Raw genomic sequence first — 20,249 nt, 5'->3', positions numbered from 1 at the left:
ATACAGCATTTTTATGGAAACAGTACAGATATAGAGATATGGATGTAGGTATAGAAATATAGATACATATTAAGAAGTCATGGTTTAATATAAACAAGTACCAGACTTGAACATAGTAAAGCACTCCACAAATACACGTTGAAGGGAATCACATGGAATTCTCAGAGCTAAATGGAAGTTCAAAGAATTCTTGAACAGTGCAAATAAAATTCCATTGGGAAGATACGAGTGACCTTGCAGACTTAGCTCTTTGGTAGGAGCACTGGTTAGCTTCTTAAGTAATCAGACCCAGTCTACCTGATCCTAATAAACAGTATTTGTTATAGTAAAAATTTTACCTGATTGGCAAACTGTTTGCCTGGATTTAACACTTAGCCTTGTCCTTACTGCCTGTGTGACACTGGACAAGTCACCTGAACCTTCTGAAACTCAAAACTCTCATCTATAAAATGTAGCTACTACTTATGCCATTACCTATCTTACCAAGCTGTTGTGAGAATAAAATAGGACACTTGTTGTAAAGTTACTTTGTAAACTCTAAACATCCATGCTCCAATAAGGGGCTGTTATCATAATGATGATTGTGGAGTCTACAGGTGATGCTATGAAAGGGTTCTAACCTACAAAAGACTAAGTCGCCTTCATTTAGCCTTCTCTCTGGGAACAGGAAGATGCTAGGTGTACCTGCTTGAACTCAAACAGGACAAGAAATGCCTTTGTCCTCCATCGCCACCTCTCTATAAATACGTAAGCCACTAATTAGCGTAACAAAAGCCAGAACCACCTGGCTCCTGGTAAACTGTGGATAACAGATCGTCTGGTCAGGGACTTGTAAGGCAACCGGCTTTTTCCATGTCAACTACACAACAGGAGCTGCTGACTGTGAACAGTATGATTTCTGGCCTGAGATAGGGACAGTTTCCAGGCCTGTTTGGTGGAAACCGTCAACCTTCCCCCACCCTAATAGGCTATGCTTTCATGCTACCTGCTACCATGCCAAGCAAACTTTAAAGAGAAGATTGCACAGAGTTGTTTTCATACAACACAGAATCTGTAAGGCAGTGACTCACACAGAAAGTTGCTGCTGTATAATGATGTGGCCTTTGGTTTAGACAGAAATCAAAATTTTTGTGTAGTGCTTGCAATTAGAAAGAACATGCATAATCATCTCACAAAAGTACAGTACTACTAATGGCATTGGACTTTTCCCTATGTTTATAATCACTTAGGAGAAACAGGTTTAAAAAAAGGAATTTACCCCATGACTATAGCATTCCAGAGGATTTTCTAATTTACAGCATTTTCCCAGCAAGTTTTGATATACTGTATCCACTCTTAAAATCACTGGAACTGCCAACTCTGGATGTCTTCTTGAATATTCATAAAGAAACCTGTAAGCACATGAAGCATATTAGAAAGTAAACACTAAATTTCTGAAGCCATAGTTTCCTTTCAAAAGCCAACTATGACCATGAAATTTATTCAATATTTTAACTGACTTTAGGTATTTGAAAATCTTGGGAGGCTGGCAGGGAAGTTTTACTGGCTATATTTTGGGATAAGGAAACCAAATCAATAAAATTATGTGATTTTTTCCAAAGTTATACAGTAGTGAGTGGCAGATTCAAACTTGAACCTAAAACCTCCTGATAAGCTTTATTTCCTGGCTCAGGGTCTCTCCTTACTTTTACTAGAAATGCATTTCAAGTGTTTGGGTGAGAACATTTTCTTGATGACCTTTGAGGCTAGATTTTATAGATATTATAATTTTTTTGTAAGACTGTGCTGACTAGGTATTAAATAACCACCTTCCCCTGTTTTCCACATAATCCTTCAAGCATGAGTTGTCTATAATTGCACATTCTTCTGGGTTACAAGAAAGAGAAATCTGGACTCTAGAATATTTTCAAAGGAATCATAGAATTGCAGAATGGACATCTGAAGTGATCTTACCTAACTGTCTCAGTTTACAGTTGGAACCCAAAAGTCTGGGGAAATTAAGTGGCTTGAGCTGCATTTCAAAGCTGATGCATGACCAAGCTAGACTGGAACTCAGGTCTCACAACTCATAGTCTAACGTAATTTCCACTAGGAAGTTGTGCCTATTGACTTCTTCAATACTAAATGCAAGTTTAGGGATAAGTGAGTTCAGGTAGCGACATTTACTTTTATAAGCCAGGGTCAAATGTAATTTCAGAAATATAACTAAAGTCAATCTACAGAAAACTTTGAGGAAAATTCAAATTCTTATGTTTTGTTAGAATTTAGCTGCTCCAGATAATACTTCACAAAGTGACTTTGGAACTATTTCAATCACTCAGTAATATTGTCTTAATATTATAACATATTGAAATCAGTTTGCTTTATGCCCAAAATAATTTGCACTTCTGAATGGACACCAGAGATGTTAGAACTCCATCTCTTTAATCTTGTAATGCCATACTATGGCTTTGATAGTAGGCATTAAATTAATTAGAAGAGCTGGCCCGGCATACCAATCTGAAACCCTTACTTAGGGATGACTCTAAGTCCCTCAGAGCAAAGCTTGCACACACCTGACGCTCACTGTGTTTTTTTAAATTCCTATATTAGTTGTCAACATTTAAAAATCAAGAGACTTCCAACTTCTCTCAAAATGCAGTTGATCCAACGACCCAAAGCCCACATTCCCATATGGTAACAAGTAGCTAGGGCCAAATAGTAGCTGCAACCTTGGACTCCACAAGGCATCTCCTCTCAGCCATTTAACCATTCACTCACATCATTGGCTCGCCTCTGTCACCATTCAAGTTTGCAATCTCTCCCAAAGAATCCATAAATACAATATACCATTACTAAGATTTTACAAAAAGCCATATTACTCTTGTAGGAAGTCATCTTGTTTGTCAGTGAATTGTTTGCATACAAACTGGTCTTCTGTAAACCTGCTAAGTGGCAGGGATGAGAGATCAGGTTTGTCATTTTCTGAGTTGATAATGCATTCCCCTCGGAATGGTTCTGGCAGTTCACAGCATGGAGTGATCTTGCTGGATAGTGTAGCCTGCTTAGAGCAGGTATAGTTCATAAGCTGGCTCTATAAATATAAAAGAGCAGTTATTTTTGATGACTTCATTCTGAACTTATTTCTTTTTACTGTTATCAGTAGAAAACCAGAGAAAAACTTGGCATCTTATATTGCTTTTTCCATGGCAAACTGAGAGACCAAAAAAGGTCATTTATAGTGACTCATTCTAATAAGTAACCTTCTCTATTTGACTTTACTCAAGTGTCACAAGTTCTTCTAACATCTCTTAAAGAACTTAAAGGGAGACAGACTGTATTATTGTTTTCAAGTTTAGCCCAACAAAATACAAATGAAGAGTTTTATTACTTGCTACTGTTGTTATCGTTCTGGGATCCCAGTTTAGAAAACATTTTGTCTCTGTCATTTTCTATATACATTACTGTAATATTACTATAAAACTTACATATTTACTTATTATACACATACAAAAATAAGTACATGTGTGTATGAACAAGCTAGTCTCTATACTTAAGGAACTCACAATCTAGTTGGAGAGTCAAATAATTAAACAACAATAATAATGCATTATAAAATAAATTGTTAGAGAAATGCATGTATTATATTTTGGAAGAAAAAAGAGAGATTGGCAATCCAGACTGGATAAAGGTCAGAGTGAAGATCTTGAATGATTTGAGTCTTGAAGGACAAATAGAAGTTAGTTGGAAACAAATGGAGAGGAAAAGCATACTAGAATTATCTATCTTTATATATAAAGAGTCTTAGAGGTGAAGAACATGGCATACTTGGGAAATGGTATATAAGACATTTTGAGCTCATTGGGAAAATTTAGTTGAGATTAAGATTAAGGGGTCAGGAGAGAAGAAGAATGTACTGAAGATCTAGATCTGAGAGTGGTAAGCTGAAGCTGCATTGTGAGGTCAGGTTGAGACCGATAAGGGAGAGTGTGTACATTAGTTAAGTGACGAGCCTGCTCTCAGTGGCTTAATAGGATCCAGTCTGTTTCTTTCTCAATAAAGTCCTATTGAGAAGGGGAGGTGTATTGCCTCTGGGCAGTAGTTCTGAGAACCAGGCTGACAGAGGCACCGTCATCTTCAACCTGTAGATTCTAACATTGACCTCAGATTGGGTGTTTTGGACAGGAGATTTTATAGGCCAGGCCTAGAAATGACATAAATCACTTCTGACTAGGCTCCACCTAGTTGTGAGACTGGAGTAAATGTCATTTTCCAAGAACTCTGTCTTGGAAAAGAATAGTAAATTAAATAGTCCCTTTGCAAAACTAATTACTTAAAGGAGAAAACATATATACATGTGGGGAAAGGAGGTATAACTACATAATTGATGTTTTTAGTTATCAAATAATAATATTGTCCTGTAGAACTCTAGATTTCTAAATGAGAAAGTGCTAATGAAGGAGATTTTTTAAAAGGAAAATGTATGTTTTAAAACCTGACAAAAATAAGTACAATTGATTCTCATTATTCACAGTAGTTATAAACACTAAATTCGTGAATATTGAATCATCTACCCTAGAGGAAATACAGAATAAGTTTTCTGCAAGTCTCTGCCTGCATTTTCATCAACAGATCAAGACATAACCTTATTTTGTGTATGTTTCTGTTTAAAAACACCTTATTTAATATAGAGTAGCCCCCCCTTACCCACAGGGGTTACATTCCAAGACCCCCAGTCAATGCCTGAAACTGCAGATAGTACCAAACATTGTATATACTATGTTTTTTCCTGTACATACATACCTATGATAAAGTTTAATTTATAAATTAGGGACAGTAAAAGGTTAACAAAAATAACTTATAATAAAATAGAACAATTATAACAATATACTGTAATAAAAGTTATGTGAATGTGGTCTCTCTCTCTCTCTCAAAATACCTTATTGTACAATTTTAACGCCTTTCCACCTTAACTAAGCACTTATCATGCACTGTGGCCAAAACTTTCGCAGTTTGAGGTGTGACAGAAAAACTAACATGAATTTCTTTTTCCTTCTTCACAATTTCACAGATAAAAGATTTGTTCTTACCATTGATCTTAGCAACCTCAGCATATGATTTTTTTTTCTTATTCCTATTAAGTTGAGAACTTTCACTTTTCCACTTCAAGGGTACACTTTATGGCTTCTCTTTGGCAGATTCAAATTGCCAGCATCACTACTCTTGTGCACTGGGGCCATTGTTAAGTAAAGTAAGGGTGACTTGAACACAAGCACTGTGATCCCAGGACAGCCAATCTGATAACCTATATGGCTGCTAAGTGATTAATCCCTGAGAAATGCTGGACAAAGGGATGATTCACATCCCAGATGAGATGGAACAAGATGGCACAAGATTTCATCATGCTACTCATAATGGTGCACAATTTGAAACTTATGAATTGTTTATTTCTGGATTTTTCTGTTTAATATTTTCAGATAAAAGTTGACTGTGATTAACTGAAACCTCAGGAAGCAAAGGGGGCAATAAGGGGGACTACTGCGTATTGGTGATTTATTCACATTGAACTCATAGCCACCAGCACTGTTCCTCATGCATGAACAAAGCTTATCTAAAATACATATTCTAAAATAGAACTACCATATGACCCAGCAATCCCACTACTGGGCATATACCCTGAGAAAACCATAATTCAAAAAGAGTCATGTACCACAATGTTCATTGCAGCTCTATTTACAATAGCCAGGACATGGAAGCAACCTAAGTGTCCATCGACAGATGAATGGATAAAGAAGATGTGGCACATATATACAATGGAATATTACTCAGCCATAAAAAGAAACGAAACTGAGTTATTTGTAGTGAGGTGGATGGACCTAGAGATTGTCATACAGAGTGAAGTAAGTCAGAAAGAGAAAAATAAATACCGTATGTTAACACATATATAAGGAATTTTAAAAAAACAAAAAAAGGTTCTAAAGAACCTAGGGGCAGGACAGGAATAAAGATGCAGACATAGAGAATGGACTTGAGGACACGGGAAGGGGGAAAGGGTAAGCTGGGACGAGGTGAGAGAGTGGCATGGACTTATATATACTACCAAATGTAAAACAGATAGCTAGTGGGAAGCAGCCACATAGCACAGGGAGATCAGCTTGGAGCTTTGTGACCACCTAGAAGGGTGGGATAGGGAGGGTGGGAGGGAGACGCAAGAGGGAGGAGATATGGGGATATATGTTTATGTATAGCTGATTCACTTTGTTATAAAGCAGAAACTAACACACCATTGTAAAGCAATTATACTCCAATAAAATAAAATACATATTCTTTGCACAAGGCACATCACAGCTTCTAGGAACACTAGACAACACTTGAGAAGTATGCTCGGGCCATTTTAAACAGCTAACTCACCAACAAAAAGCACAGAAATGCAGAAAATGTGGCACTAAATAGACTGCAAAAAGAACGCCTATTTATAGTATGAGAGCTACAACAAGAAGACAGAGAACATCACCTTGTTCTATTGTAGCTGGAGCCATGCACATCTGGCAACTCAGATTTCCACTGCTCTGAGCATGCATAAATCTGGGAATGACCACAAAGTGCTGTGAGTATTGATTTGGGCGTCACAAATAAATTTTGGCATGCAGGTGAAGTCTCAAGTACAGAATTCATGAATAATAAAGATTGACTGAAAAAATGTTTAAATAAATCCATAACAAAAGAAATGGAGAAGCTGTCACATCAGTTTGTATCTCCATCCCTCCTCCAGTTTCACAGACAAACCTTCTGAAAACAGGTAAGTTACAGTGTTATTTAAGTTATTTCAGAGAATTCGAAAGGAAAAAAATTCTAATTCATCTTTTAGAAGTTATCATAACTGGATACCAAAACCTGATAAAATATGTGCCAAAAAAGAAAGTTCTAGATCCATTTCACATCTAAAGATAAATGCAAAAATGTGACATATATATATATAGAGAGAGAGAGACCATAGATATAGTAAAATGATATTGACTTGAGCAATGTAAAAATGGGTAAATATTAAGAAATCTTTTAATATAATTCATCAATGGATAAGTCAAACAATAAAAATCAAACGATCATCCTAAGAAGACAAAAGAATACTTACTAATGTTCAGAATCCATCCTATTTAAAGCAAAACAACCTCTAAAACAGAGTGAAACATCTCAACACATTAAAGTATCTTTGTCAAGCTAATAACTCTAAACCTGTTTATTTTATAGTCTAGAATAAAACAGGAATGCCAGAACTATCTAAAGTTACTTTATATTGCTTATGAATACTACCTAATACAATTAAATAACTGGAGATTGTTCTAGCATTCCTGTCATAGTATAGACCATAACAGGAGCTGTTCTAGAGTTACCAGTTTGGCATGAGTATTGTTTATGTGTTAAAGGATTTTAGAGATTTTTCTTTTGTTTTTTTTAATACCTATGGATAGGTCCCAAAGTTCCCTGTAATTTTTACCTAATCTTCATGCAAGTAGGATTCTGAGAGCCTGTCCCAAAGAGTCAGCACGACTTCTAAGTGTATAGGATAGTATTGCTTCCAGTATGAGTTGAGATTCTTGCCATATGGGAAGTAATCCAAGAAGCAACTTTATATTGTCTATCTCCAGGATGGAATTGGCAGTAGCAGCCACCATTTTTCGGTCAAGCTGAATGTGGCACTGACCAAACAATGGCCAACTGCGATGGCTGCCAAGGGAAAGCTATGGTCCGACCCCAACTCTCTGTTCCAGCAAAGTAGACATTTGAGGACTTAGAATCTTAGGGGTTCTACTGAGTGCTCGATTCAATGATTTTTCTATTTTAATTGATATTGTTACCTACATTCCTTAATCTGTTGTGTAATGGGACAAAAATTGTTGGGGGTAAGGATTCCTGCCCATAAGAGTCACAGATTTCTCACTAAAATCATGATTGTAGTCTTTCTTTGTTTCTGTTTTATTTTTTATCATGATGAAAATTATTCAGTTTTCAAACTTGTAGAATGAATAGGAACATACTTGTAACTTGTGATTTACTAAAACGTTATCAGGATTTTAACAGCTACAATTTTTTCCTTCTCTGGGATTTTGAGACTTTACATTTGGACGTGGGGCGGGTGAGTTCTATGCTGTCCATGCCCCGGTCCTTGTCCCTTGATGCCACATCTTTGCTTTTGGTGGTTTCTTCTTTCCTCCATGCTGATAAGGCCTGAGGGTATAGTTTGCAATTCTAAGACTTTCTAGAGGTTCAAAGATGAATGAAATACTATCCCAATTTGGAAGAAAATTAGCAGCCAGCTCTAAAAATTTAAGAATAAAAGAATAAAGTAGATAGAATGAGGAAGGAAGGAAGGAAGGAAGGAAGGAAGGAAGGAAGGAAGGAAGGAAAAGAAAGAAAAAAATTGTTTCATGAGAAGAGAAGAGAGAGGAGGGGAGACACCATTTTGTTGGTAATATTGAGAAATGATAATTACTTTTTTAGATTCATTTATACCACCCTCACCTTTATTTAAAAAGTACAAGTATTTTAAAGAGTTTTAAGAAAAGAGAAAGTCTTACTCTGCCAAGCACACACGCTACTGCATTTCCTTCACAACAGATATGATGCAGATTTTTAATATCCATGGCCAGTTTGGCAATTTCAGAAAAGTTAGCTTTAGGTTGTTTTTTAGTCAACAGAACCAATTCCCTGAAAAAAAAAGTATATTTAAAACAGTTTTTTGAATTCAATTCTTTCTAAAATTAGTTGTAGTTCATTGAGTAACCAAAAGAATAGAAACACAGTTGCAAATGTAGGATGAAGACAGTTGTATATTATAAATGTTTTCTATTTCTACAGTGATAGAACCCAGAGCCATACAAAGATGTAAATCACAAAATGAAAATTATTCAATTCATAATCGTGTAAATACAGTCATTTTCATCATTCAAATTATTGCTTAAAGTAGTTGAGTTGCTTAGATAGGTAATTTGGGAATTTATCTGACCTTACTTTCCAAATAAAATTCTTTATCAGAAAGATAATAATTGTAAGAGGTTTGGTTCTCCCTTGTCCCTCTCTGTTGACAACTGAAAAACATCCCTGAAATTTTTCTAGAAATATGAAAAATGGGCTTGCCTTATAAGGAAAACTGAGCTTCCAGGCAGCCCAATGTTATCCTAAATTGGGGAAGAAGGTGATATAAGGGAAGATGCATGTCTTCAGGGGTAAACTTGGGACAGAAACACAATCTGGGCCCAAGATAGAGGCAAACTGAGTAGCATCAAATTCTCCTCCCACCTCACACTCCTCTATTCCCACCCCAAAAAACACCACTCACTTTTTCTGTCCTACATGACATTAAAGCCAAAATATTTCTTATCTTCCAAGAGAAAAATACCTTTTGTCCTCTAGCCTTTACCATGCAGAACTACTAAGTGTGAGCATCTGAATGTACAGAATCTTTTGTGCACTGGAGAAGAGCCTAAAGGATTTGAGCTGATGGAAGAAGTTGATAGAGGAGATATCAACCCCACAGGAGATAGTGGGTAGAGAGGAGGACTGTGCAGTTTCAGGCACAGCCCAGTGTGCCCTATTGAACAGGCAAGTAGCACACGTGTAGAGAAAGGAAACAGATTTGCACTGAGACATTAGCAAACGAAAGATAAGTGATTTTTCAAATGAGTTTAATCAAAGAGGGTGATCCAAAGCAACAAAGTCCACAAATCTAAATAGGTAACTTACACTGCTTTTGCTACTTTGTGGTTGAATTTAATCCCAATCTCACATAAGTGGTGATGCCTCGAAGATATTTCTCTAACATATTTTCTGATGGGTTCTAGCTGTAATTAGAAAACCGACTCATCAAAGAACTATGGTAACAACAGAAGAAGTTCATCTCATGGTTAGTAAAGAAGAGAAAAAAATAAAAATCATGTATCTCCCCCAAATTAGAAAGTTTTTATTGTCTTATCTATGAGGCCAAATGTAAAAGCATAATTTGGTGAAGGTTCTGTTTTTTTGTTTTTTGTTTTTTTATAAAATAGCATCTCACTTCCCCAGAGATTGTTCGTCCCAGAACTTAGACATTTGGCATATAAATGAGAACAAGAAAGTGAACAAACAAAAATCCAGAGAGCCACTAGAATAAATTTTGATAACGTCTTACAGTTGTATTTTGGTTTTATTCAAGTTACTAGCCCTGTCATCTTGAACATATCTCCAAATGTTTGTCTATGATATATGCTACAGTTTTGCAATATATATTAATGGAGCCCCTCCCAGAAAATGTTCATATTCTTTAACCCAGAATTTTGACTTTTGACTTCTAATAAAAAGCACATGTATTTAAGTCTCTAACCAAAACTATATATTCAATTTGATCACAACAATGTACAAAATAAAACCTGTGAATGAAAAAAATGAATAAAAGGAAATATACCAAAATTGGTATCTCTGTGTGGTGGGAGAATAAACAACATTTTAAAATTTCAGAAGAGATCTATATATTCACTTAAAACATTATATTGACCATATATTATTTTAACTTGCGGTAACAGCACCTTACAATGCTTTTTTAAAGAACAAGTTAGATAATGTATACAGAGGCAATATTCAAACCACAAATCTGGCACAACGATAATAAATTATACTTTATAATTAATTATAAATATAATTATTATTTTTATTCTTATTTTGTGGTATTATACTCACTTGAAATCAAATACAAACAAGCTTATCCACTTCACAAGAGAGTGTGTGAAGGCTTAACTCATAAACCACATTCTCTGATCATAGATACAACTTTTACATGATTGGCTATGCAATTTTCTCTGGGCAAGGAGTAAGAACTTCTAGGAACAGACATCCTGGAGGCAGCAAGACTGTAAACATCACAAAGTGAGGGAGAGGAGAAAAGAACTCTTAGCTAACTTAAAAGCATCTGCTTATGCTTAGTATATGGATGGACCTAGAGATTGTCATACTGAGTGAAATAAGTCAGACAAAGAAAGACAAATATCATATGATGTTGCTTATATGTGGAATCTAAAAAAAAATAGTACAAATGAACTTATTTATAAAACAGATATAGAGTCGCAGATGTAGAAAATAAACTTATGGTTACCAGGGGGAAATCGGGGTTGGGGAGGTAGGGATAAATAGGGAGATTGGGATTGACATATACACACTACTATATAAAAAATCGATAACTGAGAAGAACCTACTGTATAGCACAAGGAACTCAATACTCTGCAATGACCTATGTGGGAAAGAATCTAAACAAGGGTGGATATATGTATATGTATAACTGATTCACTTTGCTGTGCAGCAGAAACTAACACAACATTGTAAATCAACTATACTCCAAAAAATTTTTTAAAAAAAATTATACGGGCATGTTATACATTAAGGAAAAATTTCCTCTGAAAGGGTTAAGATTAAGAAAACTTTGAAACAAGTTACCTAAAAACAACTAACCTTCATGAAAAAGTTCATTCTTCCAAAATGCCAGGTAATGAGACCTAAGTCTACACAATCACTTGTTTTTGTTGTTTTTAATAATATGAAACCAACAGGAGAAAAAAATGACTGTCCTGCTTAGGAATTCAGAATTGGCTTCTGAAGGAATTGGAGATGACTAGGGAAAGAAATATATATAAGTAGCTTTAATGATAATAGCTACGATTATTGAGTACTTAGCATATGTCAGACTCTTTAGATACATTATTTAATTTCTTACACAAGGTAGATGATGAGGAGCTCAATAGGAGAAATAGCTTTAGAGGAATAGAGAAATAGGAGTTGAGAGGAATATGAGAGAAATTCTCACTGAGGATATCAAAAAAACAGCAAGGAAGAAGCGGCACTGCCCTTAGACTTGAGGAATTCATAAAAACGATTATCAAACTACTATTCATTTCAGCACGACCTTGGGAAAATCCATCTGGTGTGCCTTCTAAAGATGGTTATTTTGTGTTGATATTTAGAACCTTTAATGAACATACATAAAAAATATTTTTATCATGGAACTAATCACCGATTTACATCTATTCAATGAAGGAGAAAAAGCCACACGGTTAAAATTAAGTGTGAGGCTAACTGTAATTTCCAAAGACGGCTATAATAACAACTTCTATTCCATGTTCTTCTTACAATGAGCTTTTGTTACAGTATATTTACTTTCCCCTTCAAACTGGTGAGATTTTATGATATTTCAACCAATAGAGTAAAGCAGAAATAACTTTTGAATCCTGGTCATAAAAGGCCATACAATTTCTGCTTCATCCACTAGAAAACTCATTCTTGAGACTTTGGCCATATGTCAGCAGTCCAGCTGCCCTGAGGCTGCATTCTGTGAAGCAGCCCAAACCAGCCAAGGCAGAGAGACCACATGGAAAGGCCCTGAGATAATATGAGGAGAAAGAGATGTTGGACCAACCCCCAGGTACTACAGACCTTCAGAGCCCCAGCCATTGACTGCAACCCCATGAAAAATCAGGAGCCAGAAAAGCCCAGATGAGCCCTTCCTGAATTCCTGACCCACTGAAACCGTAAGAGTAATAAACTAATTGTTATTGTTCTGAGCCACTAAATTTTGGGGTGTTTTGTTATACAGAAATAATAACTGGAATATTAAATATTTATTATGACGTTATACTTATGCTAGATCATGTTTCTCAAAATTTAAGGACTACATGAATTGCCTGAGTATCTTGTTAAAATGAAGTCTTCTTTAGCAGGTCTGGAGAAAAGCTTCAGACTGTATTTCTAACAAGCTGCCAGGTGATGCATATGCTGCTGGTCCATAGTCCACACTTAGCATAACAAGTCCCTAAGTAAGAGTTGACATATGAATAGTTTACCTTTATCTGGAAGCATTTAGTCTTATTTTCTTCTCGGCAACAAGACTGAACAGCTGTTTCATAGCAAGCAGACATGGTCAGAATAGTGGGTCCGTACAAGAATGGATGCTTCCTAGAAGTTTCATAAATGAACCTGTAATTTGACAAATACAAAGCTATATAATTTGGAATTCAAGAACATATGCTGACACTGTTTCTTAAAAACTTAGGATTCATTTAGTTTTGTTGACCTGAAACTTCTAGAATTTCATGGTGACAGAAATAGGATAGCACTGTACTTAAATGCATCAAAAGTTCACTACAGAGAGATCACTGTGAGGTTAGACAGTGCCCATGAAGTCACTATTGTACTTTCTGGACCAGTAGGTAAAGAAAATCAGTAATTAAAACTTTTCATTTTTATATAAGTAGTAGGAGATAGAAAGTTCAATAGTCTAAACTGATTGTAAATGGAGGATTGTACACCTGGTGAAGGGGAATTAAATTTAGAAGCTATTGGTGGGTGAAGAGGAATCTCTGAAATCATCCAAAAGATCTTTCTAGACTAGAAAAGTTAATGCCATTGTCCTCCAAGACATGTCACTCAATATTTTGTTTTCTTACTAAATCCCAGTCTTAATTTGCTTCTCAAATTTATTCTTTACACTCATTATAGAGCCTGGGCACCAGGACTGCCTTTCACTTATAATCATATCTCCTCACACTATTCCACAAAGCTTACTCAAATTATTTACTCCCCACCTCCCCACACACACAAATACCCCAAAAAAGTTGACAGTGCAGACAAAAACTGGCTCAATGCTCACACAAATCCACTTTCTCTTCTTGTGTTCAAAGGAAGACTACTTTTCCAGCCTCTCCTGCAGTTCGGTGGGAACATATAACTGAGTTCTAATCAATGAAATATGAATAAACATGCCATACACCACTCCTAGGTTTGGCTATTAATTACTTTGCACAGTTCCCTAGTCTCTCTCTTTCTTTTTTGCAGTAACCTTGGAAACACATGCTCCAGATAGTATAGCTCCAAGATGGAAGGATCCTGCACTCCTGAGTTACCCCTTGGAAGAGAGGTGTCAGGAGCTGAGCTGAGCTGGAGAAGGCTGACCTGCCAAGTTCCAGAGTAGCCAATGAAGATAAAAAGCCAAAATGAAAGTATAGTTAAGGCTTTAATCATTTACTGGGATAGTATAAGCAAAAGGCTAAACTAGAGAAAATGCTGACCCCCACCCAACCTCCACCCTCACCCCCCTTACTCTTGGAAGTTCAGTCAATAGATTTGTTTCATTTCAGCAAAGTTTCTCAAGCCCAACTTGTAAAAAAAGAAAAGCAGAATTGACATTATCAAGATACAACTGCCACCCAAGATAAGGCAAAATTCTTGGTTGATAGGAAATTTCATTGGAGCCATTCAATATCTCTGCTCTCTGTTGGGTACTATGCTAAACTAAGAGTTCATTTTTGTGCTGCAGTAACTTAGTTCCCATAGAGGATTTTCAGTATGAACTAATCTAATTTCAAATCTCCAAAGGCAAAGTTGAACTTAGTATAAGGAAAAAGCTTTCTAATAATTAGAGCCATTTAAAAATAGAATATCCCTATTGCAAGGTAACAAAGGGTCACACTTATCTTACAATGATCAAAACTGTTATTGAAAATTCCTTAGATAATCCAAAGATACAATAACTACAGTTTGGTGTATCTGTATTCTATCTTTTGCTATCTTTTGATAAGACTGAAATAGCAGACTTTTCCTCTAGCTTTGATATAAGTTACTGTTTCTTTGGTTGAGAACTAAACAAAGTTGATATAATTATGAAGAAAGTAGTTAGAAAATTATTTTCCCCTGAATATTTATGGTTGTATGCACATAAGTTAAATTAGCATATAAAATAACTCCTTGATACTGACTTAATTGTAAATGTTCAAGAAGAGGTTAGATTCACTGCCTGAGTATTGGTTAGATTTTGTAATCTCTGAATGCTCAAACCTGATTTTATAAATCTCACCTAGAGTGGTTAGCACTTCACTTAATAGGTAGCCAAGTTCATATTACAGTTTCCCATTTGGTTGCCCCTAATGTCAGACCAGTTGGAACCGGCCCAATCCCTTGTCCCTTAGTCCTTTCTCCCTAAGTGACTGGGGCCATTTAATTCCTTCCTGAAGGCTCAGTAACTTCTGGGGCAATTCTGCCCATGTATAGGTGAATTAAAAGTGTTTACGTTGTTCAACATCAAGTCACCCTGCCTGCTCATTCATTTCTGGATTAGAGTTTCATGTCTAAAATCTGAAATCAAACCACCACCATGCCTTTTGCACTAGATCCAGCAATCAGATCTTTCCCTTATTCCCAGTGTCTGAGTCTGTCTTGACCAGATGGCCAGAACTGCATTCCTTGAGAACTGAAGCTTTGTACTTCTCTTGTCATTTCTACCTCTCTCTGGTTTTGGTTTCCTGCCTCTAACTTGCTCGTACCTCACTCTCAAAAGATAGACTTCTGTGCTAACTAGGAAACCAAAATATGGGCTCACCTACCCATGGGCTATCATGCTATCCACTCTAGGTGGGAATTACAGAATCAGAGTTCTTGAGTAGAAAACTCATCTCTGTCCGATCCACAATTATTATTTATTCCTAGGTTCCCAATGACAGACTCTATCTCCATGCCTATCAGATACCCCTCCTACTATGCCTTGGTGAATCTCCCAAATACCAGCCCATTGCCTGAGCTATTACCTGCTTTCTATTCCCAATACTCTGTTTATTGTGCTTTGCCTACTAGACTGTATTTTTCAACATCATTTGCTACCGGTCTGACCAAGCTAACCTTTAAGGAGATGGGTCCTTTACAGATCCTAGTCCTTTTTAATGTTTCATGGCGCAGACATTTTCATGCCCTCTTGGGTTCACTAAGACCATGTTGTCATTGTGAGGGAAAATAAAATAAATTGTAGCTCAAATTTTCTCTTTAATTTTATATAATCATGCATTGTGTACTCAGAGGCTTTTATATTAAAACAAAAGATCTGTCTTCAAAATTGGAAAATACTCTTTTTCAAAGACATGGCAAGGAAAAGTGACTTACTTCTCTTTCACTGGCACTTGATTCTCTTTGTCCATCTCACAGATCTGCTCAGGATTTGAAATTTGGAATATATCACTGTAACCTGCAACATCCTTTTTGTATGATAGGAAGCACTTATGTCTTGCTGAGTTATTTGTATTGCAACAGTCAGAAAATACATGTCGGTCAGCCAACCCTTGGTTATTGCAAATATGCTCTAGGAAGGTAGTCATCTGTAGGAGGAAATAATAACTTAAGGGAAGGCACTTGTGGTCTACATTTCTAACCACAGGAAAGTTAAGGAATTATATAGAAAAGGCAACTGAGTGCAACTGAGTGCATAATGTTATACTCTGTATCCGATAGTCCCTGGACATAGCTCTTTTGAGTGAAAGCCTTTTAAAAGGTTCTTAAGTCTAAATTCCCACATGCTGGACATTGGCAAAATAGAATTTATCATTTTCTCCCTACCTATGTAAGTGCTTCATTTTCATACAGTTGAAGGTATTAAAATAAAGGTAAGACAAAATGTCCAGGACCTAAAGAAATCAAGGTATTTTTAATAAGAATTACCCACCAAGAAACAGCTGTTAGTTTGCTTTCCTTGCTTCCTGATTGTTTTTAGTTGGTTTCCATGGGAACTTATTTTAAAAGTTAAACTCTGAGGCAATGTGTATTCCGTGTCAAATATTCAAATAGAAATGTAATGATTCAGTTTTCCAGTATCTTTGAATGGCAGTAAATGTGTGGGGTGCTGTAAACCTCAAATGACATATGCTTCCAGATTTGTGGGATAAGGTCAAAAATGTCATCTTTGTTAATGGAAGTAAGAAGAAATCGATATAAAATAAGTGAGGCTAGCCACTGGCAAAGGAACTTCATTTAAAGTGTGTGTCTCTAATTAGATTAATGATTTTTTTATGACTACTTAGAGTCTGGTAAAAAATAGGTAGGTTTTAGCCCAAGAAGATGGAGTGAAAAAAATCTATAAATAAAAAAGAAAATTATTTATTTGTATTTAAATTGTTGATATGAGAATAATTGATCCAAAAATACGTAGATTATAAGAATATGTTAGTCTTTATCAAGAATTTTTCTAATCACAAGATAGACATATTTTATGAGACAACAGTAATTTTCAAGATTTTCTACTAAGTGGGAAAAAAGCCTATAATAATATTCACTTTTTAATTCTTTTTTATATTCTCTTAGAAATTTTAAAAATCAGTACGTTAATTTCCCAGAAACCTTTATATAAGGATGTCAGACAATAATATTCTAGTGACAGAGACAGAGCAACCGACTTAAATTAACAAACTGGCATTCTAGGGTATAGTTCATTCTCTTGAGCATTTGGTTCTCAGAGTCTGATCTCCCAGATATGAAATGATAAAATGTAAGTTTATAAACCTACAAAGAGTATATCTTGAGTGTGACACATGTACATATTGTTGCCTTAAAATCCCTTGCCTAATTATTCAATCATCCCACTTCATAACAAAATCTTTTGTTTGCAATTTAGTTTTTAAAACAACAGAGAGAAAAAGGCAGAACATGATTCACGTACCAATTGGTGACAACATTCTGAAGGTGATTCATTTGGCTTGAGGCTCTTGCACTTCTCTGAAAGATCTAGCAATTCTTTAACTATGGTTTGTACTTTTTCATAAGTCAATTTCTGAAGAAACTGTGCAACCATAATACTAGTGCTGAAACAGAACACTTGTGTGAATGCTGAAGATAGAATCAAACTCTTTTCCTCCATCAATCTTGTTATATCACTGCCCTACTCCCCCCCAAAATAATTAATATGATTTTACATTTCAAACAAAAGAACACTGATAATAAAACTCACACAGCTCTTAAGTTCTCCTCTAGATAATTCTGGCTATTAGTGTGCTGCATGGCTGAAAAAAAATGAGATTTTATTTACAGAAGAGGAAATTTTCCAAACTGAAATCTCCCTTGGCAATTCAAATCTATATTTATTCATTCATAAATTTCCAGATTTATTTTTGTTTATATCATAAACCAGAACAAATTATAAGAATATATCTTTTATTTAAACTGTATTCTGTGAATGATTTCTTTCTAGTCAAACACATCATGTAGTTGAACCGTCATCGGCTTACAAATAAGTTGCATATACCTGTATTGATACTTCTGAATTAATTAAACTTGACTCTTTGGTTATCTCTTATTAGAAGTTACTAGCACACACAAAGAACACTAAGAAAATTAAAGCCTGGAATTAGGAACAAAAGTATAAATATTAACACTTTGCCAGGCTTAATATGACAAAGGCAGTAACTCATATATCTTGGATTTGCTCATCATCTTCATCTTCATCATCTCCACTCACCACATACACATACACATGCTCTCTATTGAAAACAGTGTCTTCCTTCTAATATCAATAGCTTCAAAAGAGCTTAGCAGCTATCTATTTAATAAAGAAACCATTATTATTTACATATTAACAAGTAAAGGCTTTGGAGACAGTTATTCTGAGTTCAGCTTCTAGCTCTGATACTCAATATGGCCTTGAGGAAATAACTTAAGCACTCAGAGTCTCTGTTTCTCTATCAAATGTAAATAGCTTCTACTACATTGGGTGGTTGTTAGGATTAAATGAAAGCCTATGTGTGAAGCATTGAGCACAGTGCCTGGCACATAGTAGGTACTGAATAATGTAGCTCATGGGATTATTCTTGCTACTATAAACATTATTGCTCTATCTAAAATCATTTATCCAATTTTAAATACAAGTTTGAAATATGTCATTCTTTGACCTAAATTGGAAGTAAGGTGGAAAATGGAAAATGAGATCTTCCTGTGTGTGTTGCCTCAATAAATCAATTCTTTTTCTGTATCTATTCCACAGGTTAATTTCTAGCAATCTTCAATGACTCTAGGGACAGTGATGAGCACTGAGAAAGATAAGCCTTTCCAAGTGTATGTTAATAGTCATTATGTTTCATCTCCTGGCACATGGGTGTATAGATTGTAAATAGGATTCCCTACCTGCATCTAGTAAACTTCTCTGAAGAGTCTGACATTTAATGTAGCTGAAGAAAACAAGAAAAGATATGGTTCTAACAGTCTTCATTATTTCAGATGAATCTTTATAGAGTACGTTCTATCATTTGAGAGAATTGAAGAATCCTCTTATATTCTTTCCAAGTAATTGCTATTAATAATTAACGTTTTTCTGGTGAATGTTTTTCCACCTTGGCCACTATGACTCTCAAAAACTTACAGAAATTCATGACAATGAAGAAATATTTTTGATAGATAGCATTCATTAACGAATACTGGATTTTAAAATGAGTCATGTCGGGGAGGAGCTTCAAGATGGCGGAAGAGTGAGATGCAGAGATCACCTTCCTCCCCACAAATACATCAGAAATACATCTACATGTGGAACAGCTCCTACAGAACACCCACTGAACGTTGGCAGAAGACCTCAGACCTCCCAAAAGGCAAGAAACTCCCCACGTACCTCAGTAGGGCAAAAGAAAAAACAGAGCCAAAAGAATAGGGACGGGACCTGCCCCAGTGGGAGGGAGCTGTGAGGGAGGAAAGGTTTCCACACACTAGAAGCCCCTTCGCGGGCGGAGACTACGGGTGGAGGGGGGAAGCTTCGGAGCCGCAGAGGAGAGCGCAGCAACAGGGTGCAGAGGGCAAAGCGGAGAGATTCCCGCACAGAGGATCGGTGCAGACCGGCACTCACCAGCCCGAGAGGCTTGTCTGCTCACCCGCCGGGAAGGGCGGGGTCTGGGAGCTGAGGCTCAGGCTTCGGTTGGATCGCATGGAGAGGATTGGGGTTGGTGGCATGAACACAGCCTGAAGGGCTAGTGCGCCACAGCTAGCCGGGAGGGAGTCCGGGAGAAGTCTGGAGCTGCCGAAGAGACAAGAGATTTTTTCTTGTCTCTTTGTATCCTCGTGCCCGAGGAGAGGGGATTAACAGCGCCGCTTAAAGGAGCTCTAGAGACGGGCTCGAGCCGCGGCTATCAGCGCGAACCCCAGAGACGGGTATGAGACGCTAAGGCTGCTGCTGCCGCCACCAAGAAGCCTGTGTGCAAGCACAGGTCACTCTCCACACCTCCCCTCCCTGGAGCCTGTGCAGCCCGCCACTGCCAGGGTCCCGTGATCCAGGGACAACTTCCCCGGGAGAACGCACGGCGCGCCTCACGCTGGTGCAACGTCACGGCGGCCTCTGCAGCCGCAGACTCGCCCCGCACTCCGTGCCCCTCCCTCCCCCCAACCCTGGCTGAGTGAGCCAGAGCCCATGAAGCAGCTGCTCCTTTAACCCCGTCCTGTCTGAGCGAAGGACAGGTGCCCTC

At 36.8% G+C, this 20,249-nt stretch overlaps 1 protein-coding gene across 1 annotated transcript in view; it reads right to left on the bottom strand.

Annotated features, from left to right (window-relative positions):
* Nucleotides 1-19,012, bottom strand: part of LOC102982024 (alpha-fetoprotein-like) — a 37,926-nt gene extending 18,914 nt beyond the window's left edge. Inside the window, exons 1-9 of the mRNA XM_007126261.1 lie at nt 18,928-19,012; nt 17,759-17,810; nt 17,471-17,612; nt 15,925-16,136; nt 12,840-12,972; nt 9,721-9,818; nt 8,556-8,685; nt 2,862-3,073; nt 1,259-1,391 (exon numbers count right to left, since the gene is read on the bottom strand). Of these exons, the coding sequence (XP_007126323.1) occupies nt 1,259-1,391; nt 2,862-3,073; nt 8,556-8,685; nt 9,721-9,818; nt 12,840-12,972; nt 15,925-16,136; nt 17,471-17,612; nt 17,759-17,810; nt 18,928-19,012 (1,197 nt within the window). The remainder of the gene's footprint in view (nt 1-1,258; nt 1,392-2,861; nt 3,074-8,555; nt 8,686-9,720; nt 9,819-12,839; nt 12,973-15,924; nt 16,137-17,470; nt 17,613-17,758; nt 17,811-18,927) is intronic.
* Between the last annotated feature and the right edge of the window lie 1,237 nt (nt 19,013-20,249).

This window comes from Physeter macrocephalus, chromosome 7 (genome assembly GCF_002837175.3).
Source record: "Physeter macrocephalus isolate SW-GA chromosome 7, ASM283717v5, whole genome shotgun sequence".
Classification (NCBI taxonomy): Eukaryota; Metazoa; Chordata; class Mammalia; order Artiodactyla; family Physeteridae; genus Physeter; species Physeter macrocephalus.
Note: the sequence above shows the minus strand (reverse complement) of the source record. Positions and strands in the feature narration are given on the sequence as shown.